Genomic DNA, 25082 nt, shown 5'->3' with positions numbered 1-25082 from the left:
CAAACAAGCGGGAAAGCAAGAAACATTGAAACCTCTCGTGATTGAGTGTGAGTTTTTTTAAGGCTTGCGCACAACACACTGGGGACTTTCTTTAATGTTGATCTTGCTCCCTCGAGAGAACTGTTATGGACACAGAGTATGTGGGGCACTAGACAGTCCTTGGTTCTAGCTCTAACTTTCCATATTACAGTTGCACTTAAGCGAAATGGAACAGAAGTAGAGTGTACAATACTCAAATATTGAGTAAAAGGAAACTGAAATGAATAAAATTGGATTCTTATTCTTTTGTTTGCTATTATGTATGTATGAGAATTTATGATGAATTTTGTAGTAATAATGATCATTCACTATGTAAGATCAGAAGGATCACATTTATGCGTTTTAAGTATATGTAAATATATAAATATTTTGGTTGTTTTAGAGGTTGTTTTAAAATGAATTATTTGATTTTGTTTTATATATGCAATATTATGAATGAATATTTGGAAAGGTATTTGCACCAAATAAAATAAATAAATAAATAAATAAAACTGACCATAAGCCCTTAAAGTGGCTAATAAACATGAAGGGAGAGAATCCAAAGTTGCTCAGGTGGTCCATAAGTCTGCAAGGCTCTGACTTCACTATTGAGCATAGGCCAGGTGTCCAACATAGAAATGCTGATGGGTTGTCCAGAATGTTTAACCGACCTGAACAAGAAACTCATCCAGGGGTGGATTAGTTCCCCCTGTCCTTAGTCTGGGAGGGCCGAGTGTTAGGAAAGATTTCATTTTATATGTAATTTTCCCTCCAGTTGTACACCCCCAAACCTTTTGCTGCTGTTTAAACACCTTAGTCTGACTTTGCCAGGGGAGCACAGCCTTCTGCTGCACTCCTCTAGGTTTTTGCTCACTTTTTATGGGGAAACTGACATGCCCTTAAGACAGTCAGTACTGGGAAACTTTGTTTCCCTTAGTCCTTTTCCAATGTTGCAACTTTTCTGCAACATGTAACAAGTGCACAATGTTCCTCACCATACAGTGCACTTGGGTCTCATAGTCCTTTCCAAAGACCCTAGATACTCTCGTAGGACTTTTGGGAGATGTGCAGATGTCATAGACAGGGCTGGTGGCAGCTTATCTTTTCGTGTAATTCTAACCTTTTCATGAATAGGTGGCCTGGCTCCAAAATGGCCATGCCACGAGTTTCTTTGTCCTGTCCTTTGGCCATCTTGCCCCTTTGCCTTCCCCGGGTCTAGCCAACCTGGGTCAGTCCTTATTTGGACATGCAGTTTCCCGCGAAACGCCAAGCTTTCGCTGGCTTCTGCATGCCTTGTGTGTGTGCCTCCAGGATGTGGGCTGGGGTGTCTGTCCCCAATGCACATCCTGGGTGCCAGAGAGTCTGGAGTGCTGTGAATGACTGGGACCACTGTGGTCCATGATTGGTCCACGTATGGAGTGTGTTTGTGAGCAGATCTCCCATTGGGTCCTCTATGTTTTGGCGCGAAGGGAACTTTGGATAAGAGGAGGCTGAAAACACTCATACCATGTCGATCTCTGAAGTTCTCACTGAACGAAGGATAGGATCCAAGTATCCGGAAACTAAGAAGCCGAGTTGAGGAACCGCTGGTGAACCACTGGAGGGTTTGGCGCCCTAAGCCTGCTGTCGTCCTGTGGGACCCCTTTGCACCTGGTCATCCTAGAAGGTCTGCGAAGACGCTTCAACCCATTAGAATAGTGGGACCTTCTCGGAAGTGTCCCTGGGCCAACCCAGTGGACTGACTACGCAGGACCTTTGCTCTGTCTCTGCCGTCATTTAGAGGAGGCCCTCAAAACTTGGTATACTGCTAGCTCTGTGTCCCCAGCACCCTCACACCGAATTTCAAACACTTGGCAATCCCAGGTTTGAAGTGAGATGAGTGCGCCAGGACCGGAGTAAACGCGGTTACCATGTTTCCCAGCCGCAGCAACGATCTTTGCAGGTGTGCTGCATTTGTGACCCTCTTGCCCCTGAAGCCTGCTGCAGTGAAACTGGCCTGATCCATCCAGGTGTGGAGAAATCGCCACTGTCGCATTTGGGAATCCTCACTGTATCTTCGGAACTGAAAGCTGCAGAGCCGCCATATTGCTGCAGTAGAACCCGCAACCGAAGTGGACTCGACTGGCGAAGTTTAGTCCGGAGTGCGCCTGGGGCCTGTGAGTAACCCTAACCTTAACCAGTGGCCCCTAGCGCCTCCATCCGTTATTACGCACGAGTGGCCCCTGGGGGTCCCTCTACTTTCCACTGCTAGTGCGAACTAGCAAACTATTCCCAACACTTGGAATAACCTCTGCCTTCAAGTGGAGGCCCTCCTCGAATAGTGGGAATCTATTCTTCATCACCTCACCCACCTTCCTGAGCTGCTAGAGACCCCGTTTTTCCCATTGGAACAACCGTGTGCACCTGCACTACATGTACTGTTGAGCATAAGGCTCCTCTCTTCTTAGGGTTTGGACTACCTCTTAGTTTGTGCTTTTAACTCTTTAGACCCCAATGGTCTTGTATATATCTTGTATTGATTGTGCTGTGTTGGTTTAGTAAAATTGCTGTTATTCTTTTACTGTGTGTTGAGTTACAAAGGCCTTGTAATAAATGTGTTTATATTTTTGATATACACACCTGTCTGGGAGTAATTTGTAAGTGTCCTTGCTCTGTGTGCTCATTGAGGTCTTTCAGTCACGCTCACCTCTCCTGAGACTTTGGGACTCATCACAAGTCTGGCAGTAACCTTTAAATGTGGTGGTAGCGCTATTACCGCCACATGTAAGGGTCTGCCAGATCATGGCCTTGGCAGATTTGCTGATTTTCGGCGCTATTGCCACCAGCGGGAAATCCGCCGGCGGTAATAGCGCAAATTTTCCCCTTTGGGCCCAATGGGGAATGAGGAATTCCCAATGGGCCCAATGGGAAATGGGCACTAACCGTTCCACCAAACCCGTGATCCAGCGCTAATAGCGGGAGGTTTGGTGGTAGGGCTAATAGCGCCAGCGGTAATAGCGCTGGCGTTACCGCCAAACTCGTGATGAGGCCCTTTGTCTTGACCGCCTGCCATAGCTACCTTGATTGGTCTGGCTTGTGCAGAGGTTACCCTGTTCCAAGAAACTAGGCTGGCCTTCTGAGCATCTGCCCACCAGGTCAGTGCTCAGAAATCCGTCTTAACATCCTGCCCGGCTAACTATTGCCCAATCTCCATCACTCCCTTTTCTGGGCAAACTCCTGGAAAAGCTGTCCATCTTGCAGCTTAATCTTCACACTGAATCTGTTGGTTGTCTCCATGACCATCAGTCTGGCTTCATAACTGCCAGAAGAATGGAAACTGCACTCCTGAACATCCGTGAAGACCTGCTCTCCAACCTTGATTCCAACACCCCCTGTGTCCTCATCTTACTTGATCTCTCTTCTGCCTTTGACATGGTCAACCATGTCATCACACTCAACCGTCTCTGTGATAACCTGGGTATCACCAATCATGCCCTGTCTTGGCTGACTTCTTTCCTCTCTGATCGACCCTCCCAGGTCCAACTTGGGTCCTTCCTCTCCTCTCTCTCTATCTCGACATGTGGTGTTCCCCAGGGGTCTAACCTCTCTCCCTGGTTGTTCAACCAACACCTGGCACTTCTTGCCCACTGCATTGCCGCTCTCTGCCCCAACTTTCAGTGCTATGCAGATGACACTCAACTCATATACAGGCTCCCTTCGGCCACCTCTTCTCCTTCTCTCATCTCTGACTGTCTGCTATGCAGGAGTGGTGTGCCGCCAATGATTTCTCCCTTAATGCTAGTAAGACAGAGATTCTCCTCATCGGCACACCTGCTCTCTCCTTTCCTGGCACTCTCTGACCTGTCTCTCTTGGCCCGCCTCCTGCTCCCATCTTTGAGGCTAAAAACCTTGCGGTTATCTTGGACTCCACACTTTCCTTCTCTCCTCACATCTCTGACATTACACTATCAGCTGCACCTTCTCATTCCCTCAGAAGCTCACTGTCTCCAGAGCACCGGTTCTCTCTAGGTTCGACTACAGCAACATCCTCTTTCTAAATCTGCCTGCCTCTACTCTCCGCCCTCTGCAACTCATCCAAAACAGGACTGCAAGATTTTTCCTTTGCCTTAAGCCCAGGGATCGAATCTCTGCAGGACTGAAATCTCTGCACTGGCTCCCAGTGGCAGCGAGGATTAAGTTCAAAACCCTCTGCATTGTCCACAAGGCCTTCTGGGGCCTGGGTCCTCAATACCTTCAACTCTCTCTTTCTAAATATCTTCCTCCTCGAGCATTTCCCTCATTCGCCTCCAACTCCCTCAGGGTCAGTCGCTTCTCCAAGCAACAAGTTAATGGTAGATCTCTTTCTTCTGCTGGGGCATCCCTCTGGAACAGCTTCCCTGCCTCTCTGAAACTTGAGGAAACCCATCTCCGGTTCCGGAAGCACCTCAAGACCTTCCTCTTTGCTTCTGCTTTCTCTCCTCCTCTCCCCTGCTGATCTCGTGGCTGAAATTGTACTGGTTACCTGGCTACCCTCTGATCTCGGGCCCAGGTCCCCTCCCCGCCAGTTGCACACCTGCACTGCCCACCTGGCAACTCTTGCACTCAGGCGATTGTTTCTCTATTCCTACAGCCCCCTATCAGTACTTGACACCTGATGTCTGCACTTACCCTTGCACTTGCCAGCAGTTGGCCTCACCTTTATTTATTGTCTTTATTTTACTGTTATCCTATGTACCACACTGCCCCCTCCCCATCCCCCCTGCACTTTTCCCGTTCCTCCTCCCCTGCACTTGCGCGATCATCTGGCCTAGTCGATCGTTATCTCTGTCCTCACTCTGTTTCCCCTCACTTGCCTCGTCGCGCCTTAAAACACTTGTGTATAGGCGTATTATAAATGCCATATCATATCATGGCAATTTGGCAGATTCTCTCATCCCTTACCAGTACCTGCTAACATGCTAATGCTGCAGTTGGGATGTGGTGTGCGGTTGGCGATCTTAGTTGCTAGTTCAAAGTGTGGACTTGCTGCTATGTTGGATCATAGGCTGAGTGGCATTGCTGTTGGACTATCTGAGGAGTTAGTGGGCAGTTGGAAGGGAGGTACTGGCCAATCGGCTACCACTGACCGCCTTCCCAAAGCATGACCCAGCCTGTTGTTACAGAGGCTAACATTGGATATTATGAGACCATACATACCAAACATCCCATCATACAGAATCACACATGTGCATTATAATTATAGAATCACAGCAGTGCAGTTTGTGCGAAGTACTGATCTTGCCCCATAATGTAGGGGGCACCAGGTGAAGGTGTGCGGGCACATGGGATGTGAGGGGATAGTTGCAGGGAATGTGGGTTAGGGAAAAGTTGCCATCTGCCCCTCAGGAATTTAACATGTCAATGTATAGCCATGGATGTGTACAGTGTAGCCCAATGAGGTATAACAATTTATATCCTGGCATAGTAAGACATGAGACGTGTGAAAATGGTGCAAAATGGCCCCTTCCCACTCTCCTACCACTGACCTCTACAGACGGCTCCCCTTTTCACTTGGGTCACTTAGCCCCCATCAGTTCTTTCCGCTGCTCCCTCTGTCTCCTATACATTGTACACTGTCCAATAAATAGCTAAAAGGGGCATATTAGTGTCGGGTCCTGAATAGGGACTGCGCCTGTTTCCCATAATTATCATTATATTTAGGGTGTCATCAACCTTCATGCTCAGACAAAGGGATGCCCCGGATCTGACAACTATGTGCTAATTTCGCCTTTCTTAGTATGTTGGATGGAGGCTTACTGCTCTTTTAAACCATACTCTAACTTGCTTGGCTGTTGTGCCCAGTGAGGCTTTCTGGGATCTTTGCCCATTGGACAAAGGACACACTTTTGTCTAGCATTCGATCAGGGCCAGAATCCCTGGTGGTAGTTCGAGAAATCTGCTGAGTGTCTGCAAGAAACGTAAAGCGCACCTGTGCAAAAGCATTTCCTTATTACTGCAAGAAGCCTGAAGGTGTCTCATCCATTAGTCCCTGGGGATCGGTCATCCAGTTGTCCAGGACACGGCCATCACTTTTGGATCCAGTTCCTGGGGGTAGACCAGTGCGGGAGGGTCACTTAGATGAGGAGTCTTCGTGGAGCGGGAGATGGACACCGGATGGTGAGATGCAGTATCCCCTTCCGTTTAACACCTTTTCCCCATCCTACCGTTTAACCTTTCCGGACACAAACACTTTCTCACGGACAGCTCGCTGCAAGCGAAAATGGACCAACACCAGAACTGTATACCTGACATGTCCCAATACAATGGTCAGGCGCAAGATCAGGCAATTACAGATCATTACACACATCACACTTTCCCACAAGGATAAAAGGCGGAGCATGAAAGCACACTCTGAGCAAGGTAAGGCACACGAGGAAACAGCAGTTCCAAGAAGGAAATTTAATAGGCGGAGAAAGACAGCAATGCCAGAAAGGGTTGCAAGGAGGGAACTGCCCTTGACCTTTTCAGACCGTTACTTTCGTGAACCTTGAAAAAGAAGACACCTAAGACCTGGGAGTAAAGCGGAAGAAACCTGCATTGTCTGTCGGAGGTACCTGGGGCTCTCCCCCGTGTCGATAACCAAGGCGGGGAGGAGCTTTCGCTGCCGTGGTACTGTCCTTGGCTCCTACAACAAAGCAGCGCCAGTAAAGACAGCACACCCGGTGAGTTAGAGAGACTGATAACAGACCAGCCTGTTTAAGAACCAAGGTTGCAAGCAGCAACATTGTATGAAGAAATCTAAAGAGAACAGTGTGTGAAATGTATGTGACGAGCGACATGAATATAATTTAAACCCAGAGGAGTGATTGAACATTGGAGGCCAAGAAATATACCTTAGATAGAGAGGTCTGGCTCCATGTGGGTGCTCATTTGAAGGTCTCTGTTAGGTATCCAACTGGTTGGCAATTGCGAGAAGGGAATTTCTAGATGCAAGTGGCCCTGCAATGGGTCAAACTTAACCCTGTGCACATTTGAAGGTCTTCAATCGTTTGATGAAAACTGACATTGGTCTGAGCCCGAATGAGGGATACTAATTGTGTAAGAGGAAGGATCTGAGCCTGGCTGAGGGGTGTCCGGGTTGAACCGTGAGTCACCCGGGAGAGAATATTCTCTGAAAATTGTAAAACAGGGGATCTGAGCCCAGAAGAGGGGAATCCACAGTAAATATTGTGATATAAAAGGGATCTGAGCCCGGCTGAGATGGATCCAGGGTCAACCACCTGAATTGAGTACTTATAAGAGGAAATTAACTTTGTGTTTTGTTTTGATACATCAGGCCCTCTGAATCAAGAGACTTTGATAAGTAAAGAGACTTGGGCACAGAAGGCCCTGATGCTGGTAATGGAACTGTATCCTCGTGCCGAAGAAGCCAGAGTGTGTGCTTTGCTCGAGTGAACCCCATTGTCCCGTGCTGAAAACTTGGGGTAGTGAGGGCAACGGCCTGAACATCCTAACATATCATTTTTTAAACAGTTCTTTCTTTTTCATGAACACTACCCCACACTATTTGTATTTAGTGGTAAGGATTGGAAATATTTTTTTTTATTATAGGACCCTTTATTTTGATGAGGCTCCACGAGAACTGCATTATTATTATTATTTGATGGTCGTAGCTTGCTCCCATCTGTAGATTTAGGATTAGATAGGCTTTTATCACTCCCTTGTTGTAGTTCAATAAACACCATTGAACTGTGGTCACTTGTCCGTCTTACTGTTGATAACATGCCTTCCTTACATTACATGGCACACACCACTGAATGACAAAGGACCACTCCCAATTTAAAACATGTATCACTTGCCTATTAAGGCAGCTTCATAACTTCAGCTTCTGCAAGGCAGCAGACCAGGGGGTGCAGAAATGTGCCTCGCTCACACCTACAAACACTGACCAACCTGAACTCCAATGAGTTTGAGTTCAGAGAAGGGCACTGTCTAAGGAGGAGAGCAGGGATATGTGGTGCAGATGCAATGGGGCCAGAACGCCAGCCAAAAACATGGAATGTGCACTGTCTTGAAACTGATATCTACAGTCTGTACTACTTACAGAAATATGCTTGAACTAGTTTGCAAGCTCTGCTCACTAGGAAAAACATGAGCCCTGGTGTAGGGCCTTATCACCACTTGTTCTCTGCAACATCTTAAGGTCACACATCTAGCTCATCAATCCTCCTCCAACAGTATATAGAGAAGTAAACTGGACTTAGGCTTTATAAGTATCTTCACGAAATTAGACTTGTAGCAAAACATTGGCCACTTACCATTTTGATGAATTACTGGTACTTGTACGACCCTGGCTGGAGAGGGTTAACGGGGCCAGTAGAGCTGCCGCCCCTGTTAACCCCGAACCGCCTCATTATGAGGTTTGCTCGTGGGACCCGGTAAGGACCAGGCATCCTTAGCGGGTCCCGTGAGCAGACGAGGATGCAAACAACGGGCCGGTTATTAACGGGCCCGTTGTTTGTATCCTCCCCATTCCCATTGAGCCCTATGGGGGCTCGAATGGGAATGGGGATGTACAGGGTCTGGGTTCCTGGAATGGGGAAATACCGGGCCCTCCAAGGTCGGAATGGCCCGGTATTTCCCCATTCCAGGGACCCGGTAGCCGGAATGGGGGTAGCCATGCTGCAAATAGCGTAATGACCCCCAAGATGTCTTATACAACTCTAAAGCATAAATGACTGAAACCTTAAAACAAAGCCAGCTCCCCTATCTCCACTAAACTGCGTTAAGTATAAGTGCAAAACTGAACTTGGGATTTCTGAAGATTATTAACTTTTTGTAAATCTTCTACGGTCAGTATTGAGTATATGCACTTTACTCTTGACTGTGAGATTTGTTTACCTTATGTCAAAGTAAGAATTTGGATATTTCAAAAGAAATTGTTGACTGCCTTTAATATAGTCATTTTATGTTTTGTGACCTCTTTTCTTTGGAATATAGCTTTCTGTAGAACCATTTGATAAAATGGGATGAGTGTTAGGTAACATTCCACTTACTGCTATTTTAAATTAAAACATTTTTTTTATTGACAATTATACATATAAGGTAGGGCGTAAAAGCCAACCCAACCAGCAAAACCATTCGAATAAACCAAATCGTCAATGACATTTTGGGCCTCATTAAACGGATGGCGGAGAACCATGGCGCTAATAGCGCCATGGTTCATGCCGGTAAAATACCGGCACCGCTTGGCGGAAAGGGGAATTACCGCCCCATTCCAAGGTTGGCGGGGCGGTAATTCCCCCTTCCACCATTGCCCTTCCCCATTCCCATTTTTGCCCCATAGGGCTCAATGGGAATGGGGAAGGCGCTAATTACGGTACCGCAAATTGCAGTACCGTAATTAGCTCCCTGGGTCCCTTTGTGGGTTGGTTTTTAACGCCTGCAAAAAGCAGGCGTTAAATCCCCCAACCCGCAAAGGGACCTCGTAGTAAGTCGGTAAGGATTTACCGGTACCGGTATTTTACCGGTACCGGTAAATCCTTACCGCCATCCGTGTAATGAGGCCCTTTCTCTTTTATACATTAACTCCCCTCCCCACCCCACCCCCACCCCCAATAAATCAACATGCCAAGTTTTGAGGTGTTGCAAACTATTGAAACTTAGGGGAAACACTTGCATACCACATGATTGTTAAGAATACCACTTGAGACAGTGGGGTCCAACAGAAAGTCAATTGAACAGGGAGCATCACGGGTCCTTGGGGGTTGTGAAATCGCGTACCATATCGGAGCAGCTCAGTATTCATTCTACAAACGCATGGTAATATAATCATTATGGAGAAGAACTGCTGTCCATTCCTGTACAAAATCAGTCATAGTATCGTTTGTTATTGCAGTAAGTTTTTCAAACACAAAAATCGACCTCAGTTTACAGAGCCATTCCTCCTTGGAAGGGGCCAAGGCGCTCTTCCATTTTTGGGCGAGCGCCAGCCTCCCCGCTCGCAGCATGGCACCAATGAACTTGGGGAAAACATTTGATTCTGTCTCCGGCATGGGAGTGCCCAGTAGAATTTCCAACGGTTGCAGGGACGGGCTAAACCCCTCGATATCCTTAATCCAGCTGAGTAGATCCGACCAGTAAACCTGTATGACCGGGCAACCCCACCACATGTGAAAACAGGTTCCTCATTGGTGACAACCCCTAGGGCAAAAGGAGGACACATCTCTAAACATCTTGGACAACAGGGCCGGGGGGCGATGCCACGAGTGGAGGATTTTAAAGCTATGTTCCATGGCAGCGGTATACAGAGAACCCGTAAAGATGCATTTAAAGACAGCCCTCCAAGTGTGGTCATCCAATGTCATGCCCAGCCTTTCTTCCCATATGTTTTTGAAGGGTTGTCTACCCTCTAGGTCCGCCGTTATCAAAACACTATAAAACTTAGACAAGGAACCCTTTCGAGTTGTACTTTTGGCCAGGATATCTTAAAGGAGTGAGAGGGCGTCTAAGCTGGTTGGCCCATCGAGGGTGGGTCAAAATCCCCTTCAAGCGTAGGTATTCAAAGACCGTGGGCGGTCTATCAACCAATGCCTCGATCAAGTTGTCATACTCTATGAAGCCCTCTTCACGTGAGAGCTGAGAGACCCTCTCCAAGCCCATGTCTGACCAGGCCTGAGTGTCTCGGAAGCCCCTAAAGCCCAGGTCAATGGGGAGCCCCCAGAGCGAGGACAAAGGGGAGGGCCAAGAAGACAGCTGTTTATTAGCCTTATTGGGCTTCCATACTGCCAACAGGGCTGCCAAGGTAGGATGTGTTCTGAGCTGAGAGGGGAGAGTTTTAGGTGGGGCCCACAAAAGGTCTCTATCTTTTTTCGGGTGGGTGTGAATGTCCTCAACATACGTCCAATATGTTCCCATGTCATCCCTCACATGCTCCAACATCACTCGGAGCTGGGCTGCTTCATAATAGAGCTGGAAGTCGGGGAGACCAAAACCACCATAAAGCTTTGGGAGGGTCACGGTGGAGGTTTTAACTCTCGGCCTCTTGCCGTTCCAAATGAATTGGAGGACACGGGACTGAAGCACCTCAAAAAAGGTCTCGGGTATCACAAAGGGAAGCGCTGCGAAGAGGTAGAGGAGGCGGGGCAAGATATTCATCTTCACCGTGACCATGCGCCCAAGCCAGGAAAGCGTGAGGGGTGCCCACCATCTGAGGTCGCTGCTAACCTGAGCTAGGATCCCCGGGAAATTACACTGGTATAGTTGGGATAGATCTCTGGGGATGGTGGTGCCCAGGTACCTAGTGAACTCCCTTTCTATTCTAACCCCCAGAATGTCGGCGTCACCTCCCAGACCCATGGGCATGATGCTTGATTTGGACGCGTTTATCTTCAGCCCGGAAAAGGAGCCGAAGTTGTGCACAAGATCAAATAACCGGGGTAGGGAGTCTTGAATGTTTGTAAGGTAGCCCAGAATATCGTCTGCAAATAAGGAGAGTTTAAAGTCACAATCACCACACCGTATTCCTGTGATTTCCGGGTCGTTCCTAACTGCTATGGCCAGGGGCTCCATTGCCAACGCATACAATAGGGCGACAGGGGACATCCCTGCCGGGTGCCTCTAGAAAGGGAAAAGGGCTCTGATGTGCCTCCATTGACCAATACTCTCGCCAACGGGCCATTATATAGTGCTGCGACCCACCTACAAAAGTTGTCTCCCAGACCCATTTTTCGGAGAACCCTGCCCATGTATGGCCACTCGACACGGTCAAAGGCCTTTTCTGAGTCTAGCGAGAGAAGGTACCCCTCCACCCCTTGTCTAGATGCCTCGTGCATAAGGTCGAGAGTTTTTCTTATATTATCTGATCCCTGGCGGCCCGGGATGAAGCCCACTTGATCACCATGTACTAGGGTAGGGAGGAGTTTCGCTAGCCTATTCGCTAGGAGCTTTGGCCAATATTTTAACATCGGTGTTAAGGAGGGATATGGGGCGATATGATTGGCAATAGGAGGGATCCTTGCCTTCTTTAGGCAGGACTATGATTAAGGCAGACATCATCGTCGGTGGGAGGGTGCCTTGATCCAGTGCAGCATTGAACATCTTACCCATGAATGGGGCAAGCGTGGACCTATAGGTCTTCCAGAACTTAACTGTAAAACCATCATCCCCCGGGGCAGTGCCGCTCTTTAAAGAGGGTATGGTATCTATTACTTCTTCCGGGGAAATGGGATGCTCGAGAGAATCAGCTTTGTCAGGGAGAAGGCCCGGGATTGGAAGGGAGTCCAGGAAGCTGTCAACGTCATTCCCATCCCCCGTATATTCCGAACAATACAATTTTTCGTAGTATAGCCTGAATTGTTCTGCTATCTTACTATCCCCTACGGTTGAGTCTCCCTTCGGGGTATGAATCGAATTCACCCTCCTACTGTTCCTAAGTTCACGAAGTCTCCAGGCCAATATCTTATCCGCCTTTTCCCCCTTTTCCATGTATTTCTGTTTCAGAAACGGGAGCTTCCTTTCCGTTTGTCCCACCATGAGGTCTGCCAATTTAGAACGCAACCTCTGCAGCTCCTCCCACTTCCCAGGAAACATCTGTGTTTTCAACTTCCCCCTTCGGTTGGATAGCCTCTATCTTTTCCTTTAACAACTTTTCCTCCCGGCCCCTCTCCCTTTTTCTCCCAGACCCTATACCAATGAGGGTGCCTCTAATAGTTGCCTTAAATGCCTCCCACACTCCCATAGTACCAACCTCCCCGTTGTCATTGAGAGTAAAATAATCTTTTATGGCTGCTAGGAGGGATTGGCGTATCTCCTTGTCTTGCAGGAGGAGGTCATTACACCTCCACCGGGATCCGGTTGCCGGGGCCGGGGGAAGGCCAATCGTAATCTTTACCATATCGTGATCCGTCCAAGGGACGAGCTCCACTCCCGAATTTGAGACCACTCCCTACAGCGTGGCGTCAACCAGGATGTAGTCTATACGAGAGAAAACACCATGTGGCTTTGAATAGAATGTGTAATCGGGGTTCCGGCCCCGCTCGGGTATATACGTGTCACACAAGCCCAGTTCCCCATTCACTTTCTGGAAGGCCAATGCCAATTTCTTGTGGAGACGGATGTTGGGGCAGGGATTATCAGACTTCATATCCCTCTCGGGGCAGAGCACCATGTTAAAATCACCACCCACCAGTAGGGTGCCCTCAGAAAATGACATTATTATCCCTTTCATTCCCTCCCAGAAGGTATCCTGCGCTTCATTCGGAGCATATATGCAAACCAATGTGAACAAGCGGCCCTGCACCTCCCCCTTTACCATGAGATACCGTCCATCCGGTTCTGCTTTTGAGGCTTTAAACACAAAGTGGGCCCCGGGGGAAACCAGCAAAGCTACTCCCCGCTTCTTTGCCTGGGAAGAAGCCGTAAACATCTGATCAATGGTTTTGGCCTTAAGCTTAGGCTCCTTTCCCCGAATCCAATGAGTCTCCTGCACAAAGAGAAAGTGAAGCCGCAGCCTTGCACATTCCCTCACAATTAGCGACCTCTTTGTAGGCGAGTTAAGCCTGCGTACATTCAGTGACCCCACTGTCAAGAATTGGAGTGAATCATCCATTAAAGCACAGGTAAAGGCTCAAGCTCCCTTCTTAGAATAGCAAGCGTTGTTACTCCCCCCAATGCTTTCGCACCCCCCTTACGGCTCGAGACAGCCCCGGGGGTGCGAGGAAAAACCAAAAAAACTTGGCGCTCCATAACTGTAACCCCCGCAACTCAACTCCCACGCATCACCCCCCTGATCGCCTGGTTGTTCCATGGCTTCATCATATCGCCAGGCCAGGCCACCATTATCTCCCCCCTCCGGGATCATTAACTCTTCATAAACAACTCGAGCCCCCCATACCCCCAGGAACAATACATGTCACAAACAGTTACATCACCCTCCATTCACAAAGTCAAATGCAGGTTTATTCGTCGGGCACCAGGAATCCGCTTCAGTTGCTCGGAAGTTCTGGGGAAGCTGGGGCCACTCTCCTAAATTTCCTTTGGCCTCGAACTCTGCGCCTTTCCTTCGGAGCTTTGTTCCCTTTTGTGCCTGTCGGGGATCTCTCACGGTTCTGCTCCCCCATCTCCATATTTGAATTGTCCAAAAGTTCGCCCGACACTCTATGGATATCATCCTCAGTGATAGGGGCATACTTGTAGCCTTCGAACTCAAAAGTGAGCGTAAATGGGTATCCCCACCTGTATCGGACCCCCTTGGACTGGAGCATCTTTGTCAACGGGGAACAGAGGCGACGTCTTGCCAGGGTGAAGGCCGACAGGTCCTGATACACCAAGATCTGGGCCCCCTCCCACTCCACCGGGCCCTTCTTGCGAGCCAGTTCGAGGATCCTGCTTTTCTCGGAAAAGTAATGAAAGCGAACTAGAACGGATCTGGGGCCTCTGGATGATGTGCCTGCTCTATGGGCCCTGTCAATGGTGGGTTCGTTGGTGTTGGCCCCTTCAAATTCCACTCCTATTACTGCATTGACAGCCTTAATGATGTCTGCTTGGGTCTCGCCTTCGTTTTCCGGAAAACCTAGGAACCGCAGGTTACAGCGGCATTCCCTATTCTCCAAGTCGTCCATTTTTAAGGAGCATTTCTCTTCTCTCCTCTCGAGCTCCGACAGGTGCATGTCGAATTGTGTCTCAAAGATGTCGCTCGAAGCTATATTATTCTCCAGTGCCTGAACCCTGTCATCAATATTGTCCACCTTTTTATCTAAGGTGTCCAGATGTAGAGCAATGTCCGCCCTAAAGCCTCTAATTTCCTCCAGTAGGGCCGCCATGCCCCTGGTGACTGTGCTTGTATCAGTAGATTCCTGCTGCGCCAGGGCCACCATTTCAGGGGGTATCAGGGGATCGGGGGGTGTGCCGTGAAACTTCTGTAGGGATTCCTTCCAGGTCATAGAATCTCCCCAAGCATCCCTGCTCCGTGGGGTCCTCCCCCAAAAGCTTGTGCCCAAGGTGACCCGCTATCACATACACAGTCAACGCCACAGAGGGCGGGGACCAATGTCAGCCAAGGGGCCAGAAGTGGAGCCCCAACAACAGGGGTCTGAGTCCCCGACTAATGCACTCCTGTAGGTGTGGGTTTCTCCCCCACAGGGTTCCCACCTCACCTCTCCCCCCTCAAACCGCTTAACTTCACTCCCGTCGTAGCTGTGGCAGTGTTTATTGTTCCATAGGCTGAGCGCGGGAAGGACCAATCCCAAGGCCCCTGTGTCTGCACCTCAGTGTGGTCCGCTGGGGCCGTCCTCTCCCAACAGGGCCCTGTGTGTTTGTTCTGAATGGCTGGGACCTGCAGTACACGGGGGACACCCCGCTGCCAAAGGCCACTCCGGGGCTCCGATGTATGCCAGGGGCTCTCCCCAGCCGCACTCCCGCCTCCTCCCGTGACACCTTCAATTCTCAGGAGGTCGTCCAGCCCTGGCCTGCACCTTCTTAACTCCTGAGCGCCAAGTTGTCCCACAGCCTATGGGAGTCCATGCGCCAGTGAGAGGCATCGCCTGCCTCCCGCACACTACTGTCGCCACTTCCTGGCACTCCAGATCACCCTTCACAACACACCAAGCAGCTCCCACTCCAGTGGGCGCCCTCACGCTCCGTTCTTCCCCTCGTTCTGCGGGCCTCGCGCAGGCCTCCAACTCTGCGGTGCGTTCGTGGCACCTCCTCCAGATCCCGGATCAGCTGCGGATTCCTCCGGGTGCATCCCGCCTCCACCGTCGTGCACAAGGCCGGGGGGGGGAGCCGCCAGACGGGGCAGCCCAGCCCTTCCACAGGCTTCGTTCAGGCCCAGGCTCGCAGTGGATTCTCACGGAGCCGCGGCGCCGCAGGGGGGAGGGGGTTCTGTCCCTCTGAAACTCTGAGGCTACGATCTCCCGAATGGCTCCACCACGGGGCTCAAATTTGGCCAGGGGTGCCCGGCACACATAGAGGGGTGGGGGTGATGCTAGCTCCTCACTCAGGGGGTGTCGGGGGGGGGGGCTCAGGTCCCGCAAACAGTGCCCAGCAGAGGAGACGAACCGAGATGAGTTAGAACATCTCTGCACCCCCTGGTGGATCAGGCTCTTACTGCTATTTTACCTCTATATTTGTGGACCCCCAAACTTTTTGATTTTGTTTCAGCTTTCTGTCCTGACTTTTGCCTGTGGAGCACAACCTTCAGCTGCACTCCACTGGGCTTTCGCTCATCGTTATGGGGAAACTGCAATGTCCTTCCAACAGTCAGTACTGAGAAACTTTGTTTCTCTTAGTCTTGTGACTATGTTGCCACTTTTGGCAACTGTATTTCATTGTACAAAGTACATTACCGTACCACACAATGGGGACTTTGCGTTTCCAGGCCCTAGACATCCACTAAGGATTGTTTGGTACCTGGACAATGTGCCTAGGAGTAGACTGGTGGCAGCAGAAGCTTTTTCATGTATTTTTATGAACTTTTTCGAGCCATATCACGCTTACCACGTTTGGCTTATGACTGTGGCTAGTGTACGTCATGGCAGTGCCACACGTTTTTGTCTTTTCCTTTGGCCATGTCGTCTATTGGCCTTCCTCCTGGTCTTTTGTCACCCGGGGAGTCCTTATTTGGGCATGCATTCACCCGCGAAAGCCGTCCCTTTTTGCGGGCTAATGCATGTCACGTGTGTAGGTACCCAGAAAGTGGGCTGGGACTGTCTGGTCCCAATCCACCCTACTGGTGCCAGGATGTCTGGAGTGCACGAGGGCATGAGAGCAGCAGTGGTCTCTGATTGGATCACTGCTGTAATGCATGAGTTGGGCAGATTGCCTCCTTGGCCAGCAGGGTGCGAGCACTCACTGGACCTGTCTATATGAGGAGGGGTCCTGAATGTAGACCCGCAGATCACCAATAGGTTTAAATCGACCTGTACATGGAGCCAAGTATCCAGAAGAGCCAAGCAGACCCAAGGACTATCTGGAACCGCGCAGAAGAGCATTGGCACCCTCAACCCACTGCTGTCCCGGTAGAGCCCTGCTTTGCACTCGATCTCTGAAGAACTGTAAGGGTGATTCATTCCCTTGGAGTGGTGGGACCAATAACTCCAGGCGTCTTCTGGTTGCCCTGCAAAGGAGCCTTCTCAGAAGTGTCCCTGGACCTTCCAGTGGACTGACCAGTTCGAACCTCAGCACCTGCGAAGGAGCGTTGTCTTATTGAGTTTTACCTCCAAGCTTTGGGGAAATCCTAGTCTGCCTTGCAAAGCATCTTCTTGCCAAATCTCGTCCCAGCTGCTTTGGGCCGCGAGAGAGAAGCGTGCGTCAGACCGTGAGACTTGGTTGCCCCTGTGTCGGTGTGCGACAGTGATGCTCGCTGCTGGAAACTTGCCCGCCTTTCTTCAAGTGTCCTGAGACCAGCTGCATCAGTGCTTTCTTTGTCCTGTAATCGAGACAAGAGATACAGCTCCTGTTGTAAACCAGACCCACATCTGCACTTGTGTACTTTGAAGCTTAACTAAGGGTGGGATTTTGTACAACAGGCGACCCTCTCCAGACCTGCCAAGTTTGGACCCGTAGTGAGCTAAGGGCGGTAAGTAGTCATACCACTTGCTGGTGGCCCCTAATTTATCCATAACATTTTTACGCACAAAGAATCCCTTGTGGTCCTTGCCTTGGCGTGGCTGGCCTTCACTTCCTAAAGCCATCCAGATGTTGGGTATAGCTTCGTTCTCCGCAGCAGGTCCTCCCCTGACTATCGGAGCCCGTGTTCTACATTCAGAAGTCACTCCCTAACTTTTCCACCCTTTTGAATATTGTATTTTGTGTCTTTGCGCACGACCAAGTGCTTTTACACGCGCATTTAACATTGAGCACAAGGCTCCAATCTTCGTAGGCCTGGACTTCTAAAGTTAGGATTATCCATATCTGCGGTGTGCCAATGTGATAAAGTTTGCCTGTTCCTCCTTACTGGTTTTGGCAGGATTCTGCACTTCATCAGATTGACCGAAAGTGACAGTACATATATTTTACATAGTGTGTGTTTAAGTAGTGATATTACTGTGTTTGTCTTTAGTCACTTGTTAATTCCTGGGCCTAATAAATTGTATATTTTTGATAGACTACTTTCTAAGATTCCTTCTTAGATCGTCCTACAGTGTGTGCTCATCGAAGACTTCAGATCACCCCCACTACTCCTGGGACTTAGCCTTGGCTGCTCTCCAAGCTATCTTGAATTGACTTGGCTAACTTCGCAGAAGTGTTACCTGTTTCACTAACCTGGGTGGCCTCCTAAACTTCTGTTCACCAGAGCAGAGTTTAGAAATCCATTCTAACCATGAGAAAGACTAACAAAACGATCAAGGATTGCCAATCAGTAGGTTGTGACCCTTTCCCTTACAGTAATCCATCTCTCCCTATAAATTATGTTAATCTAGCAGCAATTAATGAGTTTGCGCACAGATTTTTGTGTATGGCAAATTGTATAACTTAAAAGATAAAAGGCTTTGAAGTTGCAGTGGCTGTTGGTTATTTTGTACCCCTACCTTTTGGGAAGAGTATTGAATTCGTGGAATTCAAACTCATAATCATGCAGTATTTACCAATGTTGTATTTTTTTAATATTGCGATATTTGTATTTATTGCAATTCATAAAGCGCTTTCCCTAAGCGCTGTCTATATTTCAGAGTCTTAAAAACGGTACAAAGACAAATGATTATATGGTAGTGGGAAGGAAGACATTAAGAATAAATAGTTTAGAATGAGGAAAGGCAGATCATAAGAAGAGCCTTTAAACGAGAACAGAAGATCTAGAGAAAGAAGAGGAAGCATAGATGCAGTGGGTGGAGGGAGAGTGTTCCAGAGTTTAGGGGGCCAAGAGAGAAATGAGATGGGGAACAATGATGTTTGGGGGGGTGAGAAGATGAAGATGAAGATGCTGGGAACTAATAGAATGAGAGGGAGAGTAAAGTGAGATGCAGGAGGAGCGATGTGGGCAGACCATGTTAGCACTTAAAAACAATGCATAGAAAGTGGAAGAGATGACAAGAATCATAGGGAAGGAGCAACATAAAGAGAAGTGAAGGAGTAACCAGAACAAGGGAAGTGGGAACAGAAGACGACTGGCAGAATTGAATATTGAACAAAGAGGAATACAATGTGAGCAGGGTAGTCAAATGAGAAGAGCTGAGATCAGTAGCCCAGGTGAGAGATGATAAAGGCAGTAATGACGAGTTTAAAAGCATAAAAATACAAATGGGGATAAAGTTTACGGATATTGAAGAGAAGAAAGCGTCACGTGCCAGCAGTTAGAAGGATATTGGTAGAGAAAGAAAAAGAGGGATCAAAGATGATGCCGGGATTGCATACTGAGGTAGAAAAGGGGGAAGTAACCAAAGGGCAAAGAAAAGACCAGGAGGAGGTACAGGTAGGTGGAAAATAGAGAGTCTCCATTGTTTGGGGGGTTGAGCTGAAGAAGATGGGAACGCATCCAGTCCTCAATGGCAGAGAGGCAAGATGATACAGAGGCATGGATAGAGCCAGAAAAGGTAGAGAAGGAAAACATTTTCTGAGTATCATTGGCATAAAAGTGAGATGAAGGGTTGAAAGATTCAATGATCAAGAATAGGGCTACAGTGTATATAGAGAATTACAACGGACCCAATACTGAGCCTCAAGGAGTCCTGTATTGAAGAGATGGGGAGAAAAGTGTGACCGGCCCAAGAGACCGTATTTATCATGACATGCAGTCAGAAGGGAGTTTTTAACGTGGAGAAGAGCAGTTTCCGTGGAATGCGCAGGACAAAATCCTGATTGGGTTAGTGGAAGAAGTGAGTGATGGTTAAGATAAGGAGAGAGTTGAGAGTTGACTGCTCATTGAAGGAGTTTGGAGCGAAAGGGAGGAGAAGAGATGGGGCGGTAGTTAGACAGAGGAGAGGGTTTTTAAGGATAGGGATGATCAGATCCTTCTGAGGGAGGATGGCAAATTAGAGGAGGACAGTTCAAGATTAAAAAGCGATATCAGAAAGGGAATGGTCGAGGGGTAGAAGAAATATGAAAAGACAGACGAGGATCAAGTGGGGAAGCCGTGGGATGAGCACTAGCAAGAAAAAAAAGCAATGTCCTGGTCAGTGAGAGGTGAGAATGTGAGACTGGAAGTTACAGAGAATTGGTGAGAAGGTGCAGGTGAGGGTGAATGTCGGTGGCAGAATCAATACTGACCTTTAGCCCTCTGTTCTTATTTTGTTCTAAAACAACTCTAATTGTAGTTTTCTTCTTTAATTCACACAATGCTGGCTCTCAGTTCATACATACAGATTTCTAAATGCAAAGTTACACGTTGAAAAGTAACATTTCACTTATATTCTACAGGTGGCCAGATATGACAAGATACACAACATATGCTTACAACACACATCCTCAAAAGGCTTCTGTGGAAGAAATTGAATAAACTGCAGAGATCTGGAAAGGACACCAGAAGCCAAGACTTTTAAGGAAGGAATTGGAGCACTGAGTACACTACTGTGTGAAAAGTGATGTCTTGAATCTCGCACATTTTAATTATGCATCAAGAAATATCCAGGGTTGAGTAGTGGAGCACATAAGGGCCATGATGATTAGGGGATTGAAACAATTCTATCATATAAAAAATAACACATGTGAAAAAATATAATTCAGACAGGACAGCATATCTTTTATTATATGAATTCAAATTGAATTCAAATCATATCAAACACGCTTGATAAACGTAGATATAAATGAAAGCTAAAATCCATGAAAGACAATTTTATTAGTATGTATTGCGGAGACGCTCCTATCAAAATGAAAACTCTACGTGGGCCCACAATGGAGGATCGCATTGCCTAGTCATCATTGGTGCACTACGATTATTCAAATGAAATCTAATGGGTCTATCCATAGAGCTAATCACATAGAACATTAGAGAGAAGCTAGCTTAAAACTAATTAGAGCGATTCAATACAAGCTTTACCCATGTATGCCCTCACCATGCAATAAGATGTGTTGTTGCCATTGTGTGAATTCATGGCAAACCAGACATGGAGCAACTCTCCCCAGGAAAACAATATCATCAATGCACTGAATGTCAAAAGTCCTTCAGTTGTAAATCATCTCTTGCTCTGCATGAGAGGAGGCACAACGGCATAAAGCCCTATCAGTGTGCTGAATGTCAGAAAGGCTTCAGTCAAAAAAGCAGTCTTATTCAGCACAAGAGAACACACACAGGAGAAAAACCATATGAGTGCACTGAATGTCGTAACAGATTCATGAGGAAAGGTGATCTTAAAGTGCATAGTAGATCACACCGAGGGGAAAATCCCTATCGGTGCCCTGAATGCCAGAAATGCTTCAATTGTGAATCGGCTCTTGTTTTGCATGAGAGAACACACACAGGCTTAAAGCCGTATCAATGCAGTGAATGTCAGAAAAGATTCATTAGGAAAGGTGATCTTAAAGTGCATGAGAGAAGACACAGAGGAGAAAATCCCTTTCAGTGCCCTGAATGTAAGAAAGGCTTCAGTTCTAAATCATCGCTTGTTTTGCATGAAAGAACACACACGGGCATAAAGCCACATCAGTGCAGTGAATGTGAGAAATGCTTCAATTGTAAATCATTGCTTGTTTTGCATGAGAGCATACACACAGGAATTAAACCATATCAGTGCAGTGAATGTGAGAAATGCTTCAATCAGAAAATCTCTCTACAATTCCATGAAAAGACTCATACAGGAGAAAAACCTTATCAGTGCACTGAATGTCAGAAAAGATTTATTAGAAAATATCACCTTAGGCTGCATGAGCGAACACACACAGGAGAAAAACCCTATTGGTGTGCAGAATGTCAGAAAGGCTTCAGTCAGAAAAGTTACCTTATTATCCATGAGAGAATGCACATCGGAGAAAAACCCTATCACTGCAGTGAATGTCAGAAAAGCTTTACATGTAAATCATCTCTTGTTCTGCACGAGAAAACTCATACAGGTATTAAGCCGTATCAGTGCAGTGAATGCCAGAGGTGCTTTAGTTGTAAAATCACCCTTGATGTGCATATGAGAAGGCACACAGGTATAAAACCTTATCAGTGCACTGAATGTCAAAAATGCTTTGGTCATAAAAACACTCTTATTCAGCATGAGAGAACTCACACAGGAGAAAAACCCTATCAGTGCACGGAATGTCTGAAAAGATTCACTAGGAGAGATTCTCTTACTGTTCATGAGCGAACTCATACGGGAGAAACCCCTTATCAGTGCAGTAAATGTCAGAAAGGCTTTTGTTATAAAATCGCTCTTATTAATCATGAGAGAACACACACGAGAGAAGAACTCGATCTGCATAGTGACTATTGGGGAAGATTCAGCAGCAAAAGTGCTCAAACTGAACATGAGAAAAAACACAGAGACTAAAAACCATGCATGTGCTGAATGCCAGAAAAGGTTCACCCGAGCTCTGACCTGCCACAAGGGAACATATATACCAGAGCATGTGGGAGCTTGATGATGCAGTTTTCCAATATGATGCAGGCTTGTGGTGGACATTGGACCTTGGAGTTAGGGGCTCTGTCCATTGGACCGCCTGTCCATTCGTCATGTGTGTGGAGACATGCTTTCTCGCCTTACCTGAATAAACATGGACTGCAGCAGGGAATTATTCAGCTTGCCCATGCCATGACATCTATGTGAAGCTTCTTTGAGGGGATTTAAGTGCTTTTGGTTCTTGCAGTGTGAGGTGCAACGGGAATGTTAATCATGTATGGTTTCTAACCACTCTAAATACTTGATTTCTGCAAATGTATGCCATGAGAGCAACTCATTCAAGGAATAACTACTTTTCTCACTCAGTTGCCTATGAGTCAGAATGTTACAGAACCTCGGATAATCAGGGTATTTCAATTAATTACTCGTATTCATTTAAATTCAATGCATCCTATTAATCCATTTTATATATGGTTTAATCCCTTTATTTTCTTTATTACTCTGATAGTTCCTCTTGTGTGTGTACTCACTTGTAGACTAGCTTTGGCAGCTTGATTCTATCTGTTTACGGCCCAATGGGCAGCTATATGCTATTACTTGTAGAACAGTCTCATTATCCGTTTCATGCAATCCTTAGCACATAAACCAAGAAAGGGGTGGTTTTAGGAAATGTGAATTCAGGTGGTCTGGGTTTGTAGGGGTGGTATTTCTTGGCTTGCAGGTTGACAGTCTCAAATAAGTTATTTAGGTAGACTTAAAGTGTAATGCATTTATTTCTCTTTTATAAACTTATTTCCTGTTTGCTTGTACTCCTTTAATTTCCCTGATTTGTTGTCTGCCTTACCGTGTCATTAACATGAATTAGTCTATTTTTGCAATGAAAACAATCATTGAAGTCCCCACGTTTTGGATTTGATCGGCAAAGGGTAAACAGAGTACCTGGGCGGTTAGCATGAAGCAAAGCATGTGTGTGTCACCCTGAATGCATTTCATATGAATGGATTGCCAAGGCCCATTTTTAACAGAAGTGTTAATATTCTTAGCACTTTTATAGCACCTAGATGTTTTTAGAGCCATAGAGTGTTATGCTTTCACTGGAAACATTTATACATTCACTATAACACTTAGGCACTGATTGCGTATGCAATGTATTGGGTAGAGACGTATATATTGGATTTATGATTTTAGTCATTATCATTGTACAGTGAAAAGCCTATGATCGTATTCCATTGCACGTATACTTGAATTTAGCAAAGTTCCTTTTAGAATATATTTGTCTGCTCTCGGCTTAAAGGTGATAACGAGGTCGGAAACAATGAACAATATCAGCAAGATGGACAGGATAATTCCACTTGGATACAGAGAGATCTTGCATTACATAAATCGGGGTGAGTTTATGCAGGCCAGGACAGAAAGCAACGGCCTGGTTAATACACCAAAATAAAGTGATGTCAGGTTAGCTAATATGTTTTACTAAAACAATTTCAACAAGTTGTACATTTTACAAAATAAAGATCCTACTTGAAGTGTATGTAAATGAACATGAAATCTGATTGTGCCCATTTTCTCAGTTAGCTCTCAATCATGTGGCATTTTGTAAGACAATGTGCCTCATTACATGGTAGGCGGTAACCATGGTGCTATTAGCGCCATGGTTGCCGCCGGTATTTTACCGTGTCCGCCTTGGTGGATGGCGGAATTACCGCCCTACTCCAAGGTGAGTGGGGGCGGTAATTCCCCATTCACCAAGGCACTTCCCCATTCCCATTTTTGCCCCCATAGGGCATAATGGGAATGGGGAAGGCGCTAATTACGGTACCGCAAATTGCGGTACCGTAATTAGCACCAAGGTCCCTTTGCGGCACCCTACTTTAACGGCTGGTAAAACCAGCCGTTAAGGTCGGGTCCAGCAAAGGGAACTCGTAGTAAGGCGGTAAGGGTTTACTGGTACCGGTGCCCCTACCGGTACCGGTAAACCCTTACCACCTACCGTGTAGTGAGGCCCAATGAGTTGTGCGGGTGATGTGAGCAGGGCAGTGAATAGAAGCCTTCCAAAGATGAAAGCGGAGAACTGAATACCAGCCAGCCAGAGGATTTGGCTCGCACAAAAAGCTAATATTTAGAAACACTAAAGTGCTAAGTACTATATTTTACATTTTCAAAGAGACAAAGAAGGGGCCTGCAATTTTTTATGAATTTTATTCTGTAAACTGAATTGGAGCATTGAGGTGAGGAGTTTTCAATTAGAATTGTTTGTGCAACCCACAACAAGCTGAAGGATTACAGGATGGAGTGCATATGTTGTGTTAGGAACTGATTTCCTTGAAGCAGTGGTTGGTATAAGCCACGTCATTTAAAATCATTTAAATATTGGTTTTGAAAAAGTGCTCTGTCCTCTCTGTTGGAGAGGACACATCAATCCAGATGTAATGGTTAAAGAACATATGTTAAACTGTTTCAATAAACACTTTATAAATGTACACTAATGTGTTGTTCTTACAAGCTTTCATAAAGACCAGGGGCTGATGCAAGAAGTAAAATTAATACTTTCTTTGTTACCAATAGATGTGCAAATCAAAACATTCATGAACAGACTGTTCTATCTAAAACACACTTCCCTTTCACAAA

The 25082-nt window shown here is 47.0% G+C and overlaps 1 protein-coding gene across 1 annotated transcript in view; it reads left to right on the top strand.

The window, feature by feature from the left end:
- LOC138489309 (zinc finger protein 84-like) overlaps positions 1–24934 on the top strand; it is a 63623-nt gene extending 38689 nt beyond the window's left edge. The window contains exon 2 of the mRNA XM_069617009.1: positions 20332–24934. Coding sequence (XP_069473110.1) covers positions 21018–22385 — 1368 coding nt within the window. The 5' untranslated portion in view covers positions 20332–21017 and the 3' untranslated portion in view covers positions 22386–24934. The remainder of the gene's footprint in view (positions 1–20331) is intronic.
- The last annotated feature ends 148 nt before the right edge of the window (positions 24935–25082 follow it).

Source organism: Ambystoma mexicanum, chromosome 9 (assembly GCF_040938575.1).
Source record: "Ambystoma mexicanum isolate Mex_15411 chromosome 9, UKY_AmexF1_1, whole genome shotgun sequence".
In the NCBI taxonomy this organism is placed as follows: domain Eukaryota; kingdom Metazoa; phylum Chordata; class Amphibia; order Caudata; family Ambystomatidae; genus Ambystoma; species Ambystoma mexicanum.
The sequence above is the reverse complement of the archived record's forward strand: the minus strand, read 5'-3'. Positions and strand labels throughout refer to the sequence as shown.